Source organism: Haliaeetus albicilla, chromosome 10 (assembly GCF_947461875.1).
Source record: "Haliaeetus albicilla chromosome 10, bHalAlb1.1, whole genome shotgun sequence".
Classification (NCBI taxonomy): Eukaryota; Metazoa; Chordata; class Aves; order Accipitriformes; family Accipitridae; genus Haliaeetus; species Haliaeetus albicilla.
In genome coordinates this window covers 20,739,407-20,760,215 of record NC_091492.1, presented here as the reverse complement: position 1 = coordinate 20,760,215, position 20,809 = coordinate 20,739,407, and the positions used below count along the sequence as shown (strand labels likewise).

The window sequence follows — 20,809 nt, the reverse complement described above, 5'->3', positions numbered from 1 at the left end:
TGCGTGGCTGGGACTCGCTGCTTCCCCAGCACATCCAAGTAACGCAAAAACATGAATGAGTTAATTGGAAGGCACGTTCTCATCCCTGAGAATTCAGTGGGATCCTTGTTACTTACCTGCTAATGTGTGAAAATTAACCTAAATGTGTGTTCCCATATTTAAACTCTTTCTATGAAAGGGGGGGAGGGGGGGGGTCTCACAGTGCACTTGAAAAGCCTGTTACAGCAAAGCTACAGCTTCAATTGATGTTTCTATTGTAACTGGAGAAAAAGGAGAGAAGCAAATTCTAAGGAAGGAGGGGGGAAAAAACCCCGACCCCTCAAACCTTACATTTCCAGCATCCATTTCTACTTTTAGCAGGTGAGAAAGGGCTTCCATTCCCATTATGAAAGGGAAAAAGGATCAGGAGCTGCACACCCAGCTCTATTGTATTTCTGAAAGTTCATGGCTCATTTTCTCAGCTCAAACCTCAAAGTGAAAAAAAAAGTCCATTTAAAGATGGTAAAGTTGAACAGATAAGATACCATTTTGGTGGAAAAACAGTCCTAACTCAAGAACTTTTTGTACAAACTTAACGTTGCTTCCCCATTGCATTTATGCTCTGAAGCCCAGATTCCAGATTGTTGTAAAATTTGGTAATTTCAGGGCAGGTAAAAAAAACCCCCAAACAAAACCAAAGCCCAACCAAACCCAGAAGCAGACAAGTTAACTTAAAAGACATTGCATTTTTCCTTTCAGTTTGCCCATGAAGCAACATTTCACACAGCCCGGAGCTGCCCACCTGCTGGCCCATTTCACCAGGCAGGACCATCCATCAAACGCTCTGAGCTGCTTTGGGCACCTCAATAGACACAACTGCACCAGTTCATTCAGGGAACCGAAATGTCTATCAGCCCAGGGTCCTCAGAGTTTTAATGAGTTTTGGATTTGCCAGCCCATGCTGATGCCTACCAGGGACATAGTAGAAGATTCACCAAATTATTTAGAAAATGCAAGAGCTTGCCTGGAAGAGCTACTACTGCCTAAGTCCGAGGAGGCTGGAGGAGAGCGTGAGTTATCCTTTACTACAGCCAATGCCTCAGTAGTTTATTTTTGCATTCACTACATTTTTTTTTAAAGCTAGGAGATAGCAAAGCTGAGGATCTATGTGTTTAATCACTAGATGCTGCAGAAAGACTGTGTAATTACACCGTTTGCATTCCAGTTGATTCCACCCTGTTCTCCCCGTTCGTTTAAGTGCAAACAGCCTCGTTAGCTCCCTAATCAAGAAGTCTATAAATACCTCAGCCCAGGCACTAAGCAGGCCCCTGCCTGCCCCCCCAAACCTGGGTAAGGGAGTCCCGGGTCGCACACACTCGCAGGCATCCAGGACCACGCTGCCCAGCCTCTCACAGCTGCAGCCCTTCAGGGACTGGGGTCCAGGACCTGGGGCAGATGCAGGACCTGAGCTGCAACCCTATGCCCAGCTAACCTGCCGCAACCCATGGTGCAAGACTGGGAGGTTTGCAGGACCCTGCAGTCCTGCATCCCCATCCAGTCAAGCTAATACCAGGATTAAGGACCTACAGTGCCTCCCCATCCGAGCTGGTTCAGGGGGTGCAGGACCTGGGAAAGGGGCTGCAGGACCTGGCGTGTACCCCAATGCGCAGCTGGTACAGACGGTGCAGGAAACAAGGTGTACCCCCACGCCCAGCCCGTCCAGAGGGTGCAGGATCCTGGCAAGGAGATAAAGGATACAGGCTACATCCCCATGCCCAGCCAGTCAAAACCCAATGCGGGACCCGGGCTGCACCCTCATGCCCAGCCACCTTGGGCACGGAGGGCTCAGGAAAGGGGGTACAGGATCCAGACTGCACCCCCGCATGCAGCCGGTCCAGGAGATGCAGAACCAAGGTGCAAGTTATTCCCAACTGTCCCAGGGTGCGCAGGGCAAGGGGATGCAGGACCCGGGCTGCACCCCTAGTGCCCAGCCAGTTTAGGAGGTGCAAGGTCCAGACAAGTGGGCGCAGGACGCGGGCTGCAAGCCCATGCCCAGCCAGCCCAGGGGCACAGGATCTGGAAAGGGGTTGCCCCTTTCGCCCAGCCAGTCCGGGAGCTGCGGGACCTGGGCTGCGCCCCATCCCATCCCATCCCCAAGCGGCCTGGGATGCAGGATCCGAGGAGTAACCCTGCTGCTGCCGAGGCGGTCGGGGGGCGCAGGATCCGGCAAGGAGGGTGCGGGAACCGCGGTGCGCTCCCGTGCCGGGCAGCCTGCGCTTGCGGGAGCCGGGCAGGGGGACGCAGGAGCCGGCGTGCAGCCTCTTGCCCAGCCGGGCCGGGAGACGCAGAACCCGGGAAACAACGCCCGTCCCGAGCCGCTCGGGTGGGCGCGGGACCCGGGCCGAGGGGGTCCGGCGCCCGGGCTGCACCGCCGCGCCCGCCCGCGGGGGTCGCCGGCCCCGAGGACTAACCCCGATCCCGAGCCGGTGCGGGATGCGGGCCGGGAGGGGTGAGGGGGGCGGGAGCCGGCCGCGGGGTACACTCACATCGAGGATGACGGAGGTGCCCTTCCTCTGCGCGGCGGCGGCTCCCGGGCTGAGCAGCTCCCGCTCGGCCACCCCCTTGTCGCTCATCCTGGCCACCACCCAGCGCAGCAGCCCGTCCAGCCCGCGGAGCGCCGGCGGAGGCTTGCGCAGCAGCCTCTGCACGCCGGCCCGGCAGTAACGCGCTGCCTGCTCGCACATCGCTCAGCCCGGCCTCATGCCGGAGCCGGGGACATCCCCCTCCTCCTCCTCCTCCTCCTCCTCCCCCTCCTCCTCCTCCTCCCACCGCCACACGGCGGACGGCGGGCCGGGGGGGGTCCTGCCCGAAAAGTAAGGGGGGGGAAGGGGGGTATGTCACCCTGGAGCAGCTCCGGTGGGTGCTGCCTGCGTGTGTCCCCCCCCCGCTCCAACATAAAGCATCCTTTTAGGCATTCTCTATCTAAAAAGAGTATTCCTATGGCATGCCCTCTGCCCTCTGCAGCCTCCCTACCCCCACAACAGATTTTCGCAGCTCTTTGTACGGAGAGCAGAGAACAATTTTCTTGCTGGGAAATAAAACTTGCTCCTGACCCTCTAGCCCTACTCCAAAAAGTCCCTGTACAATGAATAGCCAGCGATTCCAGCTGGGGTATGGCAGCATTCGTGGCTACAGAGCTCATCATCGCGGTGCTCAGCCGGACAAATATTTCTAATCCTGTCATTCTCTATTGTGAGGATATTCCTTGGTGATACTCCTGTGCTCACCTACACAGGTCAAGATCTAGACTTGCAGTAGGGGCAGTAAGTCCTCTGGCCAAATTGACACTAAATCATTTCATCTGCTGCTCCACACTTGAGCAGATGCTCCCTCCCAGTTTGAGTTCAGACCCAGAAAGGCACCAAAGCCAGAGAGCTCCGACCCAGACCCTCTCGGAGGGTTCCCCAGAGCGCTGGAGCTGCCACAGGCTCCGAATGGCCTTTCCCCCCTGCCCACCCACGGCAGCCAGACCCTCTCACAGGCAGCTCTAGGGGGCCTCATGCCCTGTAAGGGCCACATCCCCAGATTTGAACATCTCTGACGCAGAAGCCAGCAAGCCTGGCACCCCCATGCAAGCATTACACACTTCCCACGCTGAGCCCTGTGCCTGATCTCCAAACAACGAACAGCTTGATCACTCCCAAAGGCCTGACCAGCTACTGCTTTAAGAGAAAAAAAAAACCAGAAATAAATGATTTCTTGAAACAGAGCTTATATATTGCAGTGCACCAGAGCCCAGACCCCCCAGCAAAGCCTACCTGGAGGTATTATTTAGCCTCTTCTTCTAACCACCCATCTTTATTTGGGTAAATTAGGGTGAAACTTCTGTGTTTGAAGTGATAGGTGGGGGAATGCACATTTTCCTCTCAGCTGCCACTCAAAGAAAAGCGAGTGGGAGCCCCATTCTCTCTGCTGGAGTACACGGATAATGGCTGGAGGCTTTTGAAAGACTTTTAAATAGATGGGGCACAGAGAAGTGTGGCAGTAGGCCAGAACACCCATGGGCTGAGCCCCTCTTTCACCAAACTCTCGCCCTTCAAGGTTTCCTTCTTCTTCAGCAATACAAAATTAATGGGGGAAAATGGAAGAAGTTCAGGGGGTTTATGTTGGCTTGTGGGAGCTACATGGAACACTTTAATGGCTCTGTGTTCATTTACAGGAATGCTCAGAGCAGGCTGGTGTGCAACCCAACCATTGCTCAATCCCCACTTACATCTCACAGCAAAGATAATCTAAGGCAAGACACATTTTACCATCCTTGCCACCAGCTTAGGTGGGCTGGATCCCTACGCACCGACTGCTGGTGCTGATCGGCCCTTACCCCTTATGGCCTGAATTATTGCTCTCTTTTGTACAATCCTCAGATTATTTATACGCTTCTTTCTCCTTTAGACATGGCTAAATGGCTGGTTCAGGTTGTCTTTATCACACCCAGTTTAGGATTACTATATGCTCGTTATTTAAAACTATTTCCTGAGTAAGTTTATAAATAAGGTTCTTTGAATTATCTTTTCTGTGTGCCATGAAGATCCATTACTTGGCTTGGAAGTTTGGGGCTATTTCTGTGCTTTTGTAAAAAATCAGTTCTTGTTAATGTCAAAACTGGCTCTATGGAATTTAAATACTCATTTTTCCTCCCAAATGGATCTAGATAGAAAGAGTTTCAGCAACTCAGATATTAGAAAGAAGCCAGCCATTCGCACTGGGAAGTTAACGAGCCAAATTGCTATGGGCTCGGTTATTCCCAGGTTTCCATGAGGTTGAAGTCTCCCATTGAGGAATAAATGGAAAAGACAACTTCGTACTTATCTGAGCCAGCTGAGAGCACAGGAATTCCAAAGGTGTGTGCTCAGACTGGTCCCATCCCACTTGTCACACCACAGCCAAGGGGCAGGGCAAAGGCACAGACCTCAGGGTGGAGTCGGTGTGCCAAAACTCATCCCCTGCTTCTTGCCAAGGGAGATGGGACACTGTCCTGTGCAAATAAACACAACTGCAGCCAAGGCATCAGAGCTTTGCCAGCCTCTCCCGCCACCCTGTGCTACCAGTCACGGCACTGCCAGGGTGCCCAGCAAACAGCCATCAACCAGGGCCAGAAGAAGAAAGCAAACAAATGATGGACAGGTGGAGACAATAAGGTTTTGCCTGCTGTAGGACACCTGCCTGCCTCTCTAGCTGCTGCCCCCTGGCATCCAGCACACTTTTTGCTCTTTCCTTAAGGTTGAAGAAAGCAGGTCCACCAACAGCCACTGGTTGCCTTGAAAGTTTTATGCGTATGCGTAACGCAGATGCTGAGTGTCATAGCAATAAATAGGAGACAATAGAGAGGAGACAACAAAAAAGCACAGTTAAATCCAGGCAAAGTGCATCCCAGTGAAAGCAGAAAGCATTAATTACAGGTCTTGATAGACTCAGAGTGCTCAGGCCATGCAGTGCCCAACAGCAGCAGAGCCCAGCATGCAGCACAGCCTGCTGTCTCCACCGCTGACCCGGTGGCATTTTGCTTTCGGCACTGCTCGGCGGGCAGAGAGCTTAAACCCTGTCCGACGGCAGTAAGGGCGAGCTGCAGGGGGAAAGGCAGCAGCTGCAGCTCCACCTTCTCTTCCTTGATGTTTAACAGTGACCTTCCTCACTGCTGCGCTTGCCAGGCACACGCGTGGTCCCAGACCACTACAGTCTTATAAATGAAGGATACAGTAAGGACAGGGAGGTTGTTGAAGGCTGAGAGAGATCAGACATATTCTCCCACACCCCAGCTCCAAGTTCAGAAACTCCGAGATCTGAAGAAAAGGCTATTGCTATTCCGGTTTCAAGCCTGATCTTGGCCCAACAGTTTTTCCTCCCTGGTGTACGTGGTGCTCAGCCCAGAGCATTGGTTTACCCCATCACCGGTGATGTTTGCTCTACCAGCTTTCATAGGGGCTTTATTCAGGTGCTACACCCACTATTTTCCAGCAGCTTCTGGAAAGGCTATTGGAGCAGGAGCTCAAACCATGTGCTGTAATTTCAGATGAGAGGCCACCTGAAGAACCCAAGGGCTTCTCTGAAAGAAAGGTCCGAGGCAGAGCTGAAGTCCTGCCTGCACCTCAGCGTGGCAGGCACAGACAGCAGCTTTCATCTCTCCTTTGAATTCTGCCTTCTCCCCCCTGCCCCTCTGTGCACAGCAGGGACCTTTATTTAATTAAAAACTTCCAACAGGCAGGACCTGCAGCCTCACTTAGTGCAAAATGTCACATATGACTTACTAATATTTACTAATGACTGAGGGATTGAGGTTAATCCAACAGTTCGATGGCTGGAAGGGGAAATGGCAACCCTGTTACAGAGATGGGAATTAGGCAGAGCAACCTTGCCTGCCCAGCCTGGAGGCTGAAATGCCACTTTAGTCCCTGCACTAATTTAGGTTTATTATAATACAACGTGTAATCACTGGGTGATTTTATAACAAATTTATACCCCAGCTTGAAAACCTCACACTGCCAACAGCACCAAGGTAACGCACCTGTCTGGACTGAAGAAGACACAGGGAGACCACGTACACATGCAATCTATGTTAACTCCCAAAACTACAACAAAGCGCCTCCCCTCTGCAAGTTGAGGGATGCAGCGCTGACCGTTTGGGTAACACAGCTCACCCACACCGCCAATAAAGCATCGAGTCCACCGCTGTCACTGGGATCAGGGTTTCTGATCCAGGCCCTACAATCAGGGCAGGAACCAAAGCGAGTATGAAGCTTCAGATGCATCATTTTACGTCACATTGATCTTAGAGTGCTACACTGGGTCTTGCTTTAAGATAAAATGTAGACTTTGACTTTAAATACCTCCAGAGCCTCTTCCAACTGCAGTTACACTAATGAGCAAAAAACCCCTCTTTTAAAGCACTCCTGTGTGAAAGCAGACAACCAAAAGGGTTTTTCTGAGGAATTACTCAGCCCACCCAGTGCAACTGGCTGCTACAAATGGAGACCAGGCACAATGTGAGAGTTCAGGTTATTCCTGGTTTTAATCCTAAAGCCAACCCCTAGATATCTGGGAAACCTTGTAAAGGGGAATTACCTGGACTAACCTCACTGTCAAATAGAACTCCTGCAGCATTAGGAGATCATAGTCCTCAGATGCCCAGACTTCCCTAGAGCTCTGAGACGGTTCTCCCGAGCAGTATGAGCAATTACCACTATTAGAAGAAGAAGAGGAAAAAAAAACCCCAACCAAAACCAAAAAGACCCCAAATAAATAAAAAATCAAAGCTCCAAATCATAAGAGACACCTTGCAAGACATACACAGGCTCATCCCTGAGAGGGCCTAGGAGCTGTGCAGCTTCTCCCAAGCTCTGGGCATTCTGTGAAATTCAAGACACCTGGGCTGGGGGCTCCACGCCAGCTCCAGGCATGGCCTTTCCTCCCCAGGCAAGCTGCCAACATTTAGTGGAAATCTTAAAAACCAAAGAACATTGCATTTTTGTTATTCTGAGGTGCAGGGATGCAGGCAAACAGCAGGTAAAATCCTTCTGCTGATGGCTGCTACATATATTCAGAGGTTGGTTTTGGTTTGGTGGGTTTTAGCCTGTTTGTTTGGTTATTGAGGGGGTGTTACCCAGCTCTGTTGTTTTGGCAATTGAGAAAATGAGCATTTAACACCAAAACCCACCCCCCCGCCCTTGCTTAAAGTTACAGGTCACTGACTTGATAGAGCTTGTGATTGTGTAGCTGTAGGGAAGAGATATTGTAACAATTTTCTGGCATGTTTATTAATTATAATAGTGTTCACATAAAGCAGACCAAAATATTTTTCCTTTCAACATGCAATTTAGGTCAGAACTATTAAGAACCCTTGGAATAAGCTAATCCATTTCTAGTGACCTTTCAAAATTACCCTTTGTTTCTCGTGCCTGGTACACCTCATATCGGATCATATGTAACAGTATAAAAAGCACAGAAATGGGGAATTGTAGACTTTCAGATTCATAAGCCTGTGTGTGGGCATGACCACCAATTAAAGAAGCAGTTGATTTATTGCACCTAAATAAATTAATGCCTCTTTATAATTGACCTCATGTGTTCTCCCCAACTGCAACATAAAACTATTAATTTACATTATTTTAATAGGCAAAATGTGTCTGTAAATGTATTGAAAATAGAGCTATCAAGCTTCTTCATAGCAAAAGCGGAGAGGGAGGGACTGGCATTTTTTCCCATCGCTCATGCCCTCATAACTAATTTCTAAAGTAATTTCCTCCTTTGCCCAGCAGATACCACCTCTGGCCACATTTGTGGGAGGACAAGAAGATTTCCCCAATTTATTGGGAACAATAAATACCATTAATTACCACTCAGGGGTGAAGTCTGACAGCTTTCAATGTAAGAGGGACTCTCTCTGGGGTACCCAATATAGGCACGATGGCAACGTCCCTCCTGGCAAGAGCTGGGGCAGGGTTGCAGGGTGCAGCCAGGGCAGGGGCAGGATGCTGGCCAAGAGCTGCCCAAGGCAATGCTCAGTTTAAAGAAATAAAATAGAAACCTTTCTCGTTCTTAACATATTTAGCCTGTGGCGAAAGCTGTGAATGCATGGACGTTATTCAGAAGGGCATAAAATTTGCCTGAGCATCCCTTTGCCTGCAGCAATGCTTGCTCTCCTCAAAGCGCCATTGAAACGGCAGGATAGGAGCGATTTTGGCACAAAACTTGTGCCAATAGAGGCTGAACCTACAAGTGAGGCTTGCTTCACATAGCCCCAGCACCACACTGGATGGAGCCCGAGGGCAGGAGCACCCCAGACCCGTTCTGCCAGAATGGAATGGCCAGAGGAGGAGTTGGACATGAAAATGCCGGAGGGGTCTGGCACGCTGTGCTAACGCTCGGGGACCACTTGGGCAGCTGCCAGATGGCTGTAATTTGCCCTCAGCCACTCCGGGGACACCTGGGACCAAAAGTTTCACATAGCTCCGGGGTTCACTGGTGTGTTTACACTGTGTTCCTAGATGGGATCCCCACGGGCGAGGGATCACTGCCACAAGCACACACAGTAAATGAGGTTCAGGGTAAGCAAGTGGCATGGCAGCAAGCACTGGCGGCGAGGAAGAGAGGTCTGTCAGGTGCTCCCCAAAGGATGCTCGCTGCAAATCCCAGGTGTGAACTGGACTTTCATGTACACACCATCAATTTAGTAGCATACTCAAGGCTGCTCCTTACTGCTCAAGGACCAGGCACATTCATTTTTCCTGCAGCATTTTACTTGTCCTTATTTGCTGTCCTCAAAGTGACAGAAGTGGGGAAATTATTTATACCTTACACCGCTCCAGTAATTATTCACCAAGAGTTTGGGTGAGTAACATCTTCCATTTCTCCAGTCCTGCTCACCACTGGACACACACAAAAAAAATCACTTTATGAGCACATTATTTGGTTTCCTTGGTGTGAAGCTATTTTAAAATGCTGCTGTATTTGCCACTTTGCGATCAAACCCATGTAATTTAATGGGTTTCACTGAGACATCAACAGGCCCGCAAGGCAGCTATCGATTTCCCACAACAAAGGGCTGCTCTTGAAATAATTTCATGGGATCACCATTAAGTGACTTTGAGCTGCAGGTGCTGGAGTGCACATGGACGAGAGCTTGCTGGGATCTCACGGAAAATGTCCCCTTGCGCGAGGCAGCTCCTGACCCAGCACCCCCAGGGAAGCGTGACGGTGAACAGAGCAGCAAGTGCTTTTCCCCCACGAAGACCCCTCCATCCCACAAGGCTAGAGCTGGAAAAGGGCCACCTTCATCCAGTGGTGGTCACCCTGATGGAAATGCCGTGCCCGCAGCCTGTGTGGCACGGGAGGGCTGCACGCCTTTGGCACAGCATGCAAGGACATCTAGTGCCCGATGCTGAGGCTGCAAGGAGGGACTGGGTTACAGCAAAGTGTGGTTTTCTGGCAGTTTATCTCCTCCCAGCAACAAAAAGTCCCCCTGGGCCCAGCACCAGCGGTGCACCGGAGTGGGGTCCCGGTGGGAGGGTCGCTGTGAGGCTCTGATGTGTTTCAGCTCTCTGTGATGTCTGGGGCTTCATCTCACCAGCTAGAGCTCCCAAAAAGCCCTTGTCCCTTTGTGTAAAACACAGCCCCTCTGACAGGTCCAGTTTGGGCAGCTTTGGGCTGTTTCCCCAGCTGGGCTTTGACACGTCCCGCACAGCTCATGGGGTAATGTAGGTAATGCAGCAGGGCTGATGAGAATGTAGGAATTGTGTCTTCATCTACTTGCAGTGCCCACCTTTCTATTCTTCTCTTCTCTTCTATCTGTTTTGTGAGCTTCTCAAAGTTCAGCACAGACCCAGCATCCTAACAGAACGTTGCACCTGGGGATGGAGCTGACCACATGGTTTGCAGCAGAAGCCAATCTTGTTTTCAGAGGACATACTCCCATCCAAGCTACCCAGGTGCATTAAAGCTGCTTGGGCAACAAAAACAGGGCTTGTCAAGCCCCTGTACTAGCAGAAATACCGTATTTCTGAGGATAATCTAAGCTATCCACAGTTGAGGAGGGTGGACAATCAAGATTTCAAACCCATCTCACAGGCCTAAAAGGTCAGAGCACCGCAGAGTGACACACGGGTGTAACAGCGGTTTAGGCACAAAGCATGTTTGCGTAGTACCCGTACCGGTCATGTCCCTGCAGAGCCCCGGGACGCAGGCTGGCAGCAGGGAGGGCAGTCGCCCGGCCGAGCACTGCGGCACGCTGCAGCTGAGGACAGAAACTCTGCACCAAGGCACTGCCAGCAGATGCCCCTGCCCACCTTAAGCAGCGGCCCTCACTGTAAAATAGAGATTTTCCTTAAATGAGACTCCGCGAAGATGGTTGGAGATAGGGAAGGTCCCACTGGGCCACACAGTTTAACAGAGACCCCGAAATAATTGCGGATTTGGGATGGCTTAATCTAGCCCATGCCCGCAGGTAGGGATGCGTTCCTTCGTGCTGTAAAGGAATTTTGCTCTGCAAAACTGAACTCGTCTCCCAGGGAGCTTCCCAAACCCTTCATTTCGGAGCTGTGAGCTTTGCTGGTGAGGTCGGGAGAGGGAGCTCTGCTGCTGCGGGACGGACCCACGGACGCCTCAGGGAGGGTTGAAAGCCTGTTGTCGACCAGACCTTGGAGCATAGTATGCTCGTGTTTCCTAAATAAAATACTGATTTAAAGAGGTTTTAATTGAACGCATCAAGATTTTTCCAGTTGGCTTCCCCTCTCTCCTTGGAAGTTTAAAAAAAACATAGCCATTCACAAAATTGGTGCAAGTTTATCAATAACTTTGCGCCCCCTAAATATCACTTTTTTAACTAACTAGCTTGCTACCCGCGGATCGGTGCTGCCCTGCTTGCACAAAGCCTCTGTGTGACTCCCCGGCACCCACCCATCCTCCCCCCTCCCACCCACCACCTGCATCTCTTTAAAAGATCTCATGAAAGATCCCAGCTCCGACCTTCCCATTGCCAACTGCATCCCAGGTCACGCACATAGGTCTTATTCTCTTAATTGGGGTTTGAATCACACCTCCAGAAGCCCAAAACTGTTTCTCAGCAAAACCTGTCCTGACAGCTTTACTGCCCCATGCAAGTCCAGATTGGTGCTTCGGGTTTGGCAATACAGCTAATCACCTCCTTAAAAACATGTCTGTACAGTCTGTACCCAGATAATCACATAACACGATGTCCAAAACACCATGATGGAGAAGATCACCACGTTGTTTCTGTGCAAATCTGGCAAAGCCCGGGCTGTCTGCTCCTGCTGTGAGGCCAACATGCAGAGCCCTCAGCCCAGCAGCAAACAGCATCTTTTTGGGGGTCCCAGGCACAGATTTCCAGAGAAACCCATCTTCCAGCACAAGCAATAGATATCTGAAGGGGTTTACCCTTCCTTTGTCTGCTACTTAGTGATTTCAGATAGCAAGACACAGGGTGGCAATTAAACTCCAGGCAACTACGACTTTGTAACTTCTGGAATATCATGGAAAAAAGATCCAAAGCAAACCACAAATTTAAGTGGTAAAAGACCTATTGTAATGTTTTTCCAGAGATGCCTTCATTCCCAGTTTCTAGGTGCACCTGATGATGCACATATTTCAGTAAGAGACAATGCAGTGTGAGACACATCGGCAAAAATATGAAGCTAATTATTTACCACATGACTTTTCCCATGAAAATGGCAGAAATAGAGCTATTAAATGAAACCATGCTATAGCTATAACTGCAAAGGACTCCTAGGCCACCCAGATTGTCTGAGTTCATTGCAGCGAGCTCTGTCTCAAAAGGAGAGGTTTCTTTCTTGGCTTCCTTAGCTCCGACTCTCACATGGTAGAAACCCATTTCTCACGATGGGCATCCAGGAAGCGCAAGCATCGGGTGGGATATCAGGTACCAGGACACAAGGGTCCCACCTGACAGATCTACCAGCAGTTTTCTTCATGTGTCACTTCAGATTTGTGAAGAGTGGCTATATTAAATAGCTGAATAAAGCTTGCATCCGTGACTGCAGAAATAGAGAATTCTTAAATTGCAAATAGATAAACTACCTGTATCTCTGGGTTTCTTCCTGGCAGAAAAAACAGTGCTTATGGGTTGCATCCATGGGTTGTTTCAGATCCTTGTTTGGGTTCCCTTCGTTTCTGAGCAATCTTAGAGGGATTCCCCCAATGTGCCTCACCTGCTGTCTCCAGAATAAATCTGGTGCCTTGCAGTAATGTTTCTGAGGGTTTCTCTACCAGGTGCACACTGAATCACAGCAGATTCACTGCTTTACCTTTGCCTCCAGGATTATGCCAAGTGACTCCAGAAGCCCATTATAGACTTGAAAACCATTCCACCTCCAGCAGACAGATTCCCAGTGCAATGCTCCTGTCCTACTGTATATTCTTTATGGCTATGAAGCATTTCTAGCTATTAGTCTCAAACTTGTAAAGAAAATAATCCAGGGTTGTTTATTTTACAGCATTACAGGGCACACTTTAATGGCCCACTGCAAACTTTGATTGCAGCAGGGAGATGTGAGTCTCCCAATAACCCCTCCTGAGAGGAGCAGGCAGAGTTCAGTCCCAAAGAGCCAGCAGGCTGGAGGACACCGGGGCTGTCAGCTTGGGAAGAAGTGTAGCGGGACCAGGAGAGGCCACAAAGCCTGGTGAGAATAACCTGGGCACCTGCAGGGTCCCCAGCTGGGGCCAGCCAGGCTGGCATGGCTGCATCAACTACGTATTGCTGGGACCGATCTTATTGCTAGGAAGTTCAGGGATCAGGGAAATAAATTATCAACAGGTGCCAGAGGCATTTAGTTGGAATTACAACTCACTGCACATCACGGTCCTGAACCGGCTGGGGAAGTCCCTCCAGGCAGTCATCTGGGATTTTGGAAAATGGCCATATGGGTGATGCTGGCTTACTAACCCATCCCCTTCCCCAGCCCTAGCTTATGGCTCTCACTCCTATTCTGCCATGCTGACAAGCTCTGTGCTGGCAATCACGACATGCCTGACAGCAAAACTGCCTCTTACACCCCCCACCACAGACACCAACACTCACCTGCCCTGGAAGGCTGCAGAAAAGCACTGGCTGCTCCATTTTTAAGGCAAAATACAAAAGCTTTGGCTAACAGAATAGTCTCATATGTTTCTGAGACCACCTGCCAAGAGGAGGTTTTCTCAATGACTTTTGGGGATGGAGTTATGACAACATAACGCCATCACATATTCATCCTCCTCCTGAATGACTTGCTGCCCAGGCTCAATCTCTCATCGTGGTTCACATGCCAACGTTATAAACAACCCTCACAATACAATATGCTTGGATAACAGCCCGGCCCAGTATCAACCGCAAAATATCTAGTAGTATGGGCATTGCCCTCCAGCCCTGACAGCCAGATTAGATACTGCCAGGAAGCCGTATTTGGGGCCGGTCCTTCAACAAATTGTCGTGGTTTAACCCCAGCCAGCAACTAAGCACCACGCAGCCGCTCACTCACTCCCCCCCACCCAGTGGGATGGGGGAGAAAATCGGGAAAAGAAGCAAAACTCGTGGGTTGAGATAAGAACGGTTTAATAGAACAGAAAAGAAGAAACTAATAATGATAATGATAGCACTAATAAAATGACAACAGTAGTAATAAAAGGATTGGAATGTACAAATGATGCGCAGTGCAGTTGCTCACTGCCTGCTGATCAACGCCCAGTTAGTCCCCGAGTGGCGATACCCCCCGCCCCCACTTCCCAGTTCCTAAACTAGATGGGACGTCCCATGGTATGGAATACCCTGTTGGCCAGTTTGGGTCAGGTGCCCTGGCTGTGTCCTGTGCCAACTTCTTGTGCCCCTCCAGCTTTCTCTCTGGCTGGGCATGAGAAGCTGAAAAATCCTTGACTTTAGTCTAAACACTACTTAGCAACAACTGAAAACATCAGTGTTATCAACATTCTTCTCATACTGAACTCAAAACATAGCACCGTACCAGCTACTAGGAAGACAATTAACTCTATCCGAGCTGAAACCAGGACACAAATAAACAATGATTTCTTTTAATATTTACTGAAATACAAGCACCAGCTCACACCAGGAAGTTTTTACGTTTGCAGTCACACTAGAAGGTAACCAAGCTACGATAAATACAATACTCCGCTTCCTAAATCAGCACAAGGGTGCTCGCCTGTGCCCCTGCATTGAAGGGGTTCTTGATGTAACTAAGGTTTGGGATAGCTGAAAACGGAGAGAAGAGCTAGAAAGAAAAAGGCACCCGTGGCTCCCACAAAGGCCAGTTTGAAGACACCACCTTTACATGACAGTGAAGCGCAGCAAACTATCTGCCCTTCCCAGACTAAAAATGCAGCAGGGACCAGCTTCATTCAAGGGCCGCGTGGCATTGGTGAAGGGCAGTTAAACATCCCTAGAAAACGTCCACTCTTAATAAAAAGCAACACCATTTCCCAGCTCCCTGTAATAATCTCACTACTCCTCCTCCAGGAATGTGCTGCATTTCTCATCTAAAGGAGAGCAAGAAATACGCAGCCCATGCCCAGCTAGCTTCTGCCTCCGCACCAGCAGAGCTGTACGTGGAAGCAGCCTCCAAAAAGCCATCGGCGGCTGCAGAGCCAGGCACACCAGCACCCTGCACACCACCACAGTTGCCACCTTCAGATCCTCTGGCACAAATCCAAGGAAGTTTCCTCAAATAGTTCATTTTTTTTAGGCTTGTGCTCTTTCGGCCTTTTGCATCTTTGCTGCCCTGTTAAAGCCTTTCCTTCAGCTCCCCATTCCGGACAGCCGTGTTTGCTGAACTGGCCATTACCCATCACTAGGACACATCAAATCCTTCTCGTAGATGGGGTGGCTCCTACCTGCAGCCACTGTAAGGATTTCAAAGCCAAACTTTGCCAGCAGTGAGATTTCCTAGGGTGGACTGTTTATTGAGAATGGAATTCCCATTTGTTATTGTAAGAGCTGTCAGAAAGAAAAAAACAAACACATTCAGGTGGCAGTTTCAAAGTGTGATGAAATGGACTGTCCTGCTTGCTGAGCTTTTTCCACGTAATATAAACTTCAAAGTAGTAAATAATTCATGAAATATCATCCTGACAAATCTGAGTATTAGGGAATCAGAGGAATATGGAAATTATATTTCCATATGGAAAATGCTTAGTATTAGTTCTTTCACCAAGCAGGGGCCATTGGAACTTTTTAGCCTCGGAAACAGTGAGAATTTGGGGCTCAGTCATTCAGCCCTTAACAGAATAAGCACTTTTATCCCACGCATTTCCACTTCCCTTATCAGTGCAGTATTCAAAGCCTGTTGGGACTGCTCACATGAGGAAAAGGGGAAGATCATTCATCCATAATGATATTCAACCAGAGTAAGACTATTGTTTCAGCTGCAGGACTGCTTTCAAAGCCCTGTAATTTTCTTCACCTAACACTGGGAAAGCAGCACACACTCCGCTTGCAAACAGGGATCTGCTCCAGCGGAGCTGCATCGCTTCCCCTGCAGCAAGCCATTTTCCAGCACAGGGACGGAGGGGTATCCATTACATTGTTTAAAGGAAGGGGGGAAAAAAAGCTTTTGTTGGAAATGGATGTAACAGAGCACGAGGAAGGTCACAGGGGACAGGCAGCCTGGGAACAAGCAATTCCACCTCTCTTTGATTTGCTTTCCTTTGTTTTGGGGTGAGAACATTTCACTTGGCCAGCTCTCATCCAGCTCCCCCATTACGTCATATCCAGATTACTCAGTGGATGAGGTATTTGGAGTGGTACATCAGACAGATAACCTTTATTTATATAACTTTATCTTTTTCTCAGACACTTGCTTCTCTATCTTCCTGGAAGATGTTTATCTAAATATTTATATTTTCAAGAACGTGAACTTAGTTATATCAACCTCAGGATGACAGCCACCTTAACTATAGAATGGTACTAGGGGTTGCTGCAGACCTCTGCAGCATTGCCTGGGAACTTTTTTTCTTCTTACAAACACCAGTTCACCAAAACCAGAAATATGCAGGGGAAGAAACCACTTCTGGTGAAACACAAATCTGGAAATGTCTCTCAGCCTTGAGATGGAAGTGCCAGCCAAAAGGGGAACCAGAAATCCACCCTAAAATCCCAGAGGTTACAGCATTCACCACAACATCAGAGCGCTGTGTCTGAGGTTCTGCTATAAATCCCCGATCAAATGCTGGTTTCTGTGTCTGTTTCTAATGAAAAATTTCCAAAGACCACCTCTATGTAAAACAGAGGGAGGATTTTAAAGCTTTCATTTTCAGGGGAGAACACCCTCTTACTATTATACATTTGATCAGGTCAATGTATCACAGAGATTGCATGTTGCCTGCTTTAACACACTGCCCTAAGCCATCTTAGTTATGCTCCTGCCAGCAAAAATACTGCCAATTATTCATACTCCTGAGAAACTCTTTTGCTTAAACTTCGTGAAAGTGCAATACAGGGGATGAGGTATGTTTTTGCAAATAGGTTACTTCAGGCAGTGCCAGTCACTCGTAATTCATTCATACGAAATGCCACCCTTCCCTCTCATGTGTCTTATTGCTCATTAATTGCCTTAATTTCCTGGGCAGCTGCCAGAGATGCCATGACAAGAGCAGCATTTACGGGAAAGCTGCTCCAGCAACCTCTGTGAAATGGAATTTGGCAAACAGGTGCTGGAAAGGGCTCAGGGAAAACTTTGATTGCAACATCTGAGCTTGGAAACAGTGCTCCCACTGCAGTGCCCAGGACTGGCTCTTGCCTTTCTGGCCATGCTGACACCATCCTTCCCAACCAGCTGCAGGAAAACTACTGGGGAGCGGATACCCCGTATCTCCAGTTTCCCTTTCCTTACATTTTCCACATGCAAGGTTGGACCCTGCTGAACCTCTCCCATCCGCATGGCCCCCAGACCCACGCAGACACCCACACGTGCTGTCAGGAAGGCTGCCAGCTCCGGGCAGGGCTGCCACCCACCACCCTTGTGGGAGCGAGCCCACAGCACATCCCACCCACAAAGCTGTTCAGAAGCATCAGCTGTGAAATCCCTCTAGCCCTGGGCCACGACATGTCAGCATCTGCTGCCGCTGCTTCTTTTCCCAGGCTGCGGTTCGATAAGAGAGTAAATCCAGCACTGGCATCCCAGCAACCAGATTTTAAAAAAAAAGGAGAAGAAAAAGAAAACTCAGCTGCACAGCACAAGGGATTCACATAGCATAAACTTTCCACCAGTTCAAATTTGCTTGGAAACAACACTGCTAAGTTAACTTTGTGCAAATTGATTCATTGTTCATCTTTATTGCAGCTGCCATTGCAGCTTGGGAAGACGAACCTCTCACCCCCCTCCGTGTCACGATGCCCATCACACATACCCCTTTCCTCCCAGCTGGATGAGGCCATACAGGCCCTGTGTCCCCTTTGGTCCCCAAGCAGGATGCCCTGCGAGGGATGGGCTGAATCCGGCACAGCCCATGGAGCTCCCAGCACTGCAGCCGCTAGGGCATCCGCATTCAGCATCCCACCACTTTGTCATTTGCTTGGTTTTGCTAGAGCTTAATGTTTTAACTGAAAATTCCATTTATTACTCCAGAAAAACACCAAGGAATTTTTTTCTGACATACAAATTCCATAGCTTTTTCAGCTGAAAGATCTATGGGTCGGTTTATTAGTTTTGAAAGCTATCTCTGCCTCTGAGACCTCTGCTGACTCGGAGTTACGGTAATACTGGATAACTTGGGTATTAATGCCAAGTTGCAAATGAGGTTTGCTCTGTTGGGCCAGCTCTCAAAAGGAATGAATGGTTTGGGCCTGAAACTGCATCTGTGGTCTATAAAAAACCACAGCTCTCCTGGTTTTCTAGGTCTTTATCATTAAAGGAATGATTTCATCCTGCCCTTTGCTTGTCCTCTGGTTAAAATTCGCCTCCCTGGCAAAAGGCTCAGTGGCCCATAAAAGCGCAACTCACATTTGGAGACTTACCCAATATAATATCCCAAAATCCGCACTCCATCATCAGCAGTAACTTTACACGCTCACAACCCCTGTTGAACTGCCTCTTCTTTCCCAGCTTGCAGTTAGCCCCTGTTACCCCGAGCAAACCCCTTCTGACCTGGCTCCAGCCTAACACCGCAGCCAAACCAGCTCTGTTTACCTCGGAGATAGCTGGGCTGTAATCAAACACCCCAGCTCGGCCGGCTGCCGTGAGGACCGCAGCACTTTGCAGCTGGCGTCCCCATGCATAAAGGTGGTTCCTGCAGTTATTTCACCAGCCCCTTCACTTCCAGTGAGACCAAGACATGGAAATTCACCTGCGGGGTAAATATCTTAAATAAATAGTGCTTGCACCTTCCCAACAGGGTTTCCCGGCTGGCGATGGTGCCGGGTATGGAGCAGAGCCATGCTGCCCGTGCATGCGTGCTGCCTGGCTCGGGATTCCCCTCCTTTCCCTTGTTTCCAGCTTGCTGTGGTGTGGCAGTAAAATCAGGCAGAACCATCAACGGCACTTCCAAGAAATGAACGTAACCAGCAAAAATTGGACCGGAAAACAAAATCCATTCTGTGTCCTTCGCAGAAAGTGCATGGGAGCTGCCTGCTCTGCCCCTCCTCAGACAAGCTCCTGTAAATCAATATATTAGTGGTCCTGCTTCTTTGAGCCAAGTTATATATGGGTGCCCCTACTGAGCAGAAGGGCACGTTCATATTCCTGAAGGCAGAAATGGCATGAGACATTTTCCTTCCCATGATGGAGCAGAATCTCTCTGTCTCTGAGCTGCACAGCAGAGGATCCTGGTTTTGTCCTGGCCCTCAAGTCTTAGTCCCCAGGGATGCCAAAGGAAACTCTTCCTGGACAGCTGATCCATGCAGGTTTCCAGGCTCTGGCAGAAGGCAGGATCCAGCCAACAATAGCAACAAAATTTGCGCTCCCTTTTCTTACTCCTCACTTAGCCACTCTCTAGCCAGGAGCTTGCTTCAACCCTTGCAGCTTGCTTCAGAGCCCTGGAAGTCAGATGTTGTTCCCTGGAGCCTCCAGGCTTGGTTCCAGCTTGAAACCCCTTCTGCTAGAAGACCCCCCCTCCACCGTCCACCCCCTAAGTGCTCCCCAGTTACGAGCAGCTTAGCACAACCTCAGGAGCTGTCAGTTAGGCAGTGATGCACTGGCTGCTGGCCTGCCTGCAAATTTCTATATTTCACAAATAAAGCAGGTTAATTTAAGCCAGCACAGTCTGCAACAGTCTAACAGCTCCCTAAGGGTCCTTATAAAGCTAAGACTCAGGCAATCATTGGACTCGCAATCTATTGTAATGTCCTGTACACCTTTTAAAGAGAGTGGTCTGGCCAAGATGTGGCTGGATTTAGTCCTGTGCTCAAAGACAGAAATGTGGCCAAAAAAAGTGAATGCTGGACAACCAAAGGGGTTCCCAAGACTATTTTACTGAGATGATTTCAATCCAGATGATAGGTAAAAGATGGCTTTTTTCAAAAAGAGGGTACCCTTCCCTTCATTTAAGAAGTGAAAGCTCACAACAAACATGCTCTGACATCTTATTAAGTCCTTCATCAAAGCAAAAAGTAGAAGCAGTAAGTTTGCATGTTAATTGCATAATAAAAGGTATCTGAGTTCAGACTTGTACAGTCAGTTCTGCCACACCCGCAAGCATGTTTATTTAAAACACGTCAGCCTTGACTACAAGGACTCACTAGCAAAATAAAATTAAAAAAAACAATTCTTTTTTTTTTTGTCTTGTTGGTAAACTTCAAATCCTTGTTTCTGTTCTTGGTGCATAATTTTCCACTGCTCCTGGCAAGTGCCAGCAAGTCTCAGGAGCTTGTTCTGCAAAGACACACACTGGGGACTGATCAGTTCAGGGAGGAAACTGAAGGAGGTTGAGAAGCCCTGAAGGACAGAAAATGAGTGCCTGATGTGTAGCCCTTCTTGTGGAGTGACAAACATCACCTCTTAGTGGCAGCCAGAGGTCTGAATAAAAAAAAAATCCTGCTCTATCCAAATTCAGCAGTGCAGGGAGTTGATTGAGGCTTCCCTGACCGATCTGCTTTGGTCACCATGGCTGCAGAAGGTTCCCCCTGGCCAGCATGGAGAGGACACCAAAGGACTTGCAGGGGATGGAGAAATGAAGCAGAGTCATCTCCAATTTTAAATAGTCCGCTAACTCACCAAGGTAACTTCCCAGCTGGGCCTCACATGCAGCAATGGAAATGCTGGTGAAAGCATTTAGCACCTCACCTGATGAAGCTGTGTCACTAGCATGGGTGGAACATGAT

General features: G+C 49.1%; 1 protein-coding gene across 2 annotated transcripts in view; it reads right to left on the bottom strand.

The window, feature by feature from the left end:
• NECAB2 (N-terminal EF-hand calcium binding protein 2) overlaps nt 1-13,750 on the bottom strand; it is a 98,219-nt gene extending 84,469 nt beyond the window's left edge. Inside the window, exon 1 of one of the 2 annotated variants that reach the window (XM_069793727.1) lies at nt 13,586-13,750. In XM_069793727.1, the coding sequence (XP_069649828.1) occupies nt 13,586-13,624 (39 nt within the window). In that variant the 5' untranslated portion in view covers nt 13,625-13,750. Of the gene's footprint in view, nt 1-2,525; nt 2,773-13,585 lie in introns of those variants that run through there. The other variant, XM_069793726.1, reaches the window with a different exon arrangement.
• Between the last annotated feature and the right edge of the window lie 7,059 nt (nt 13,751-20,809).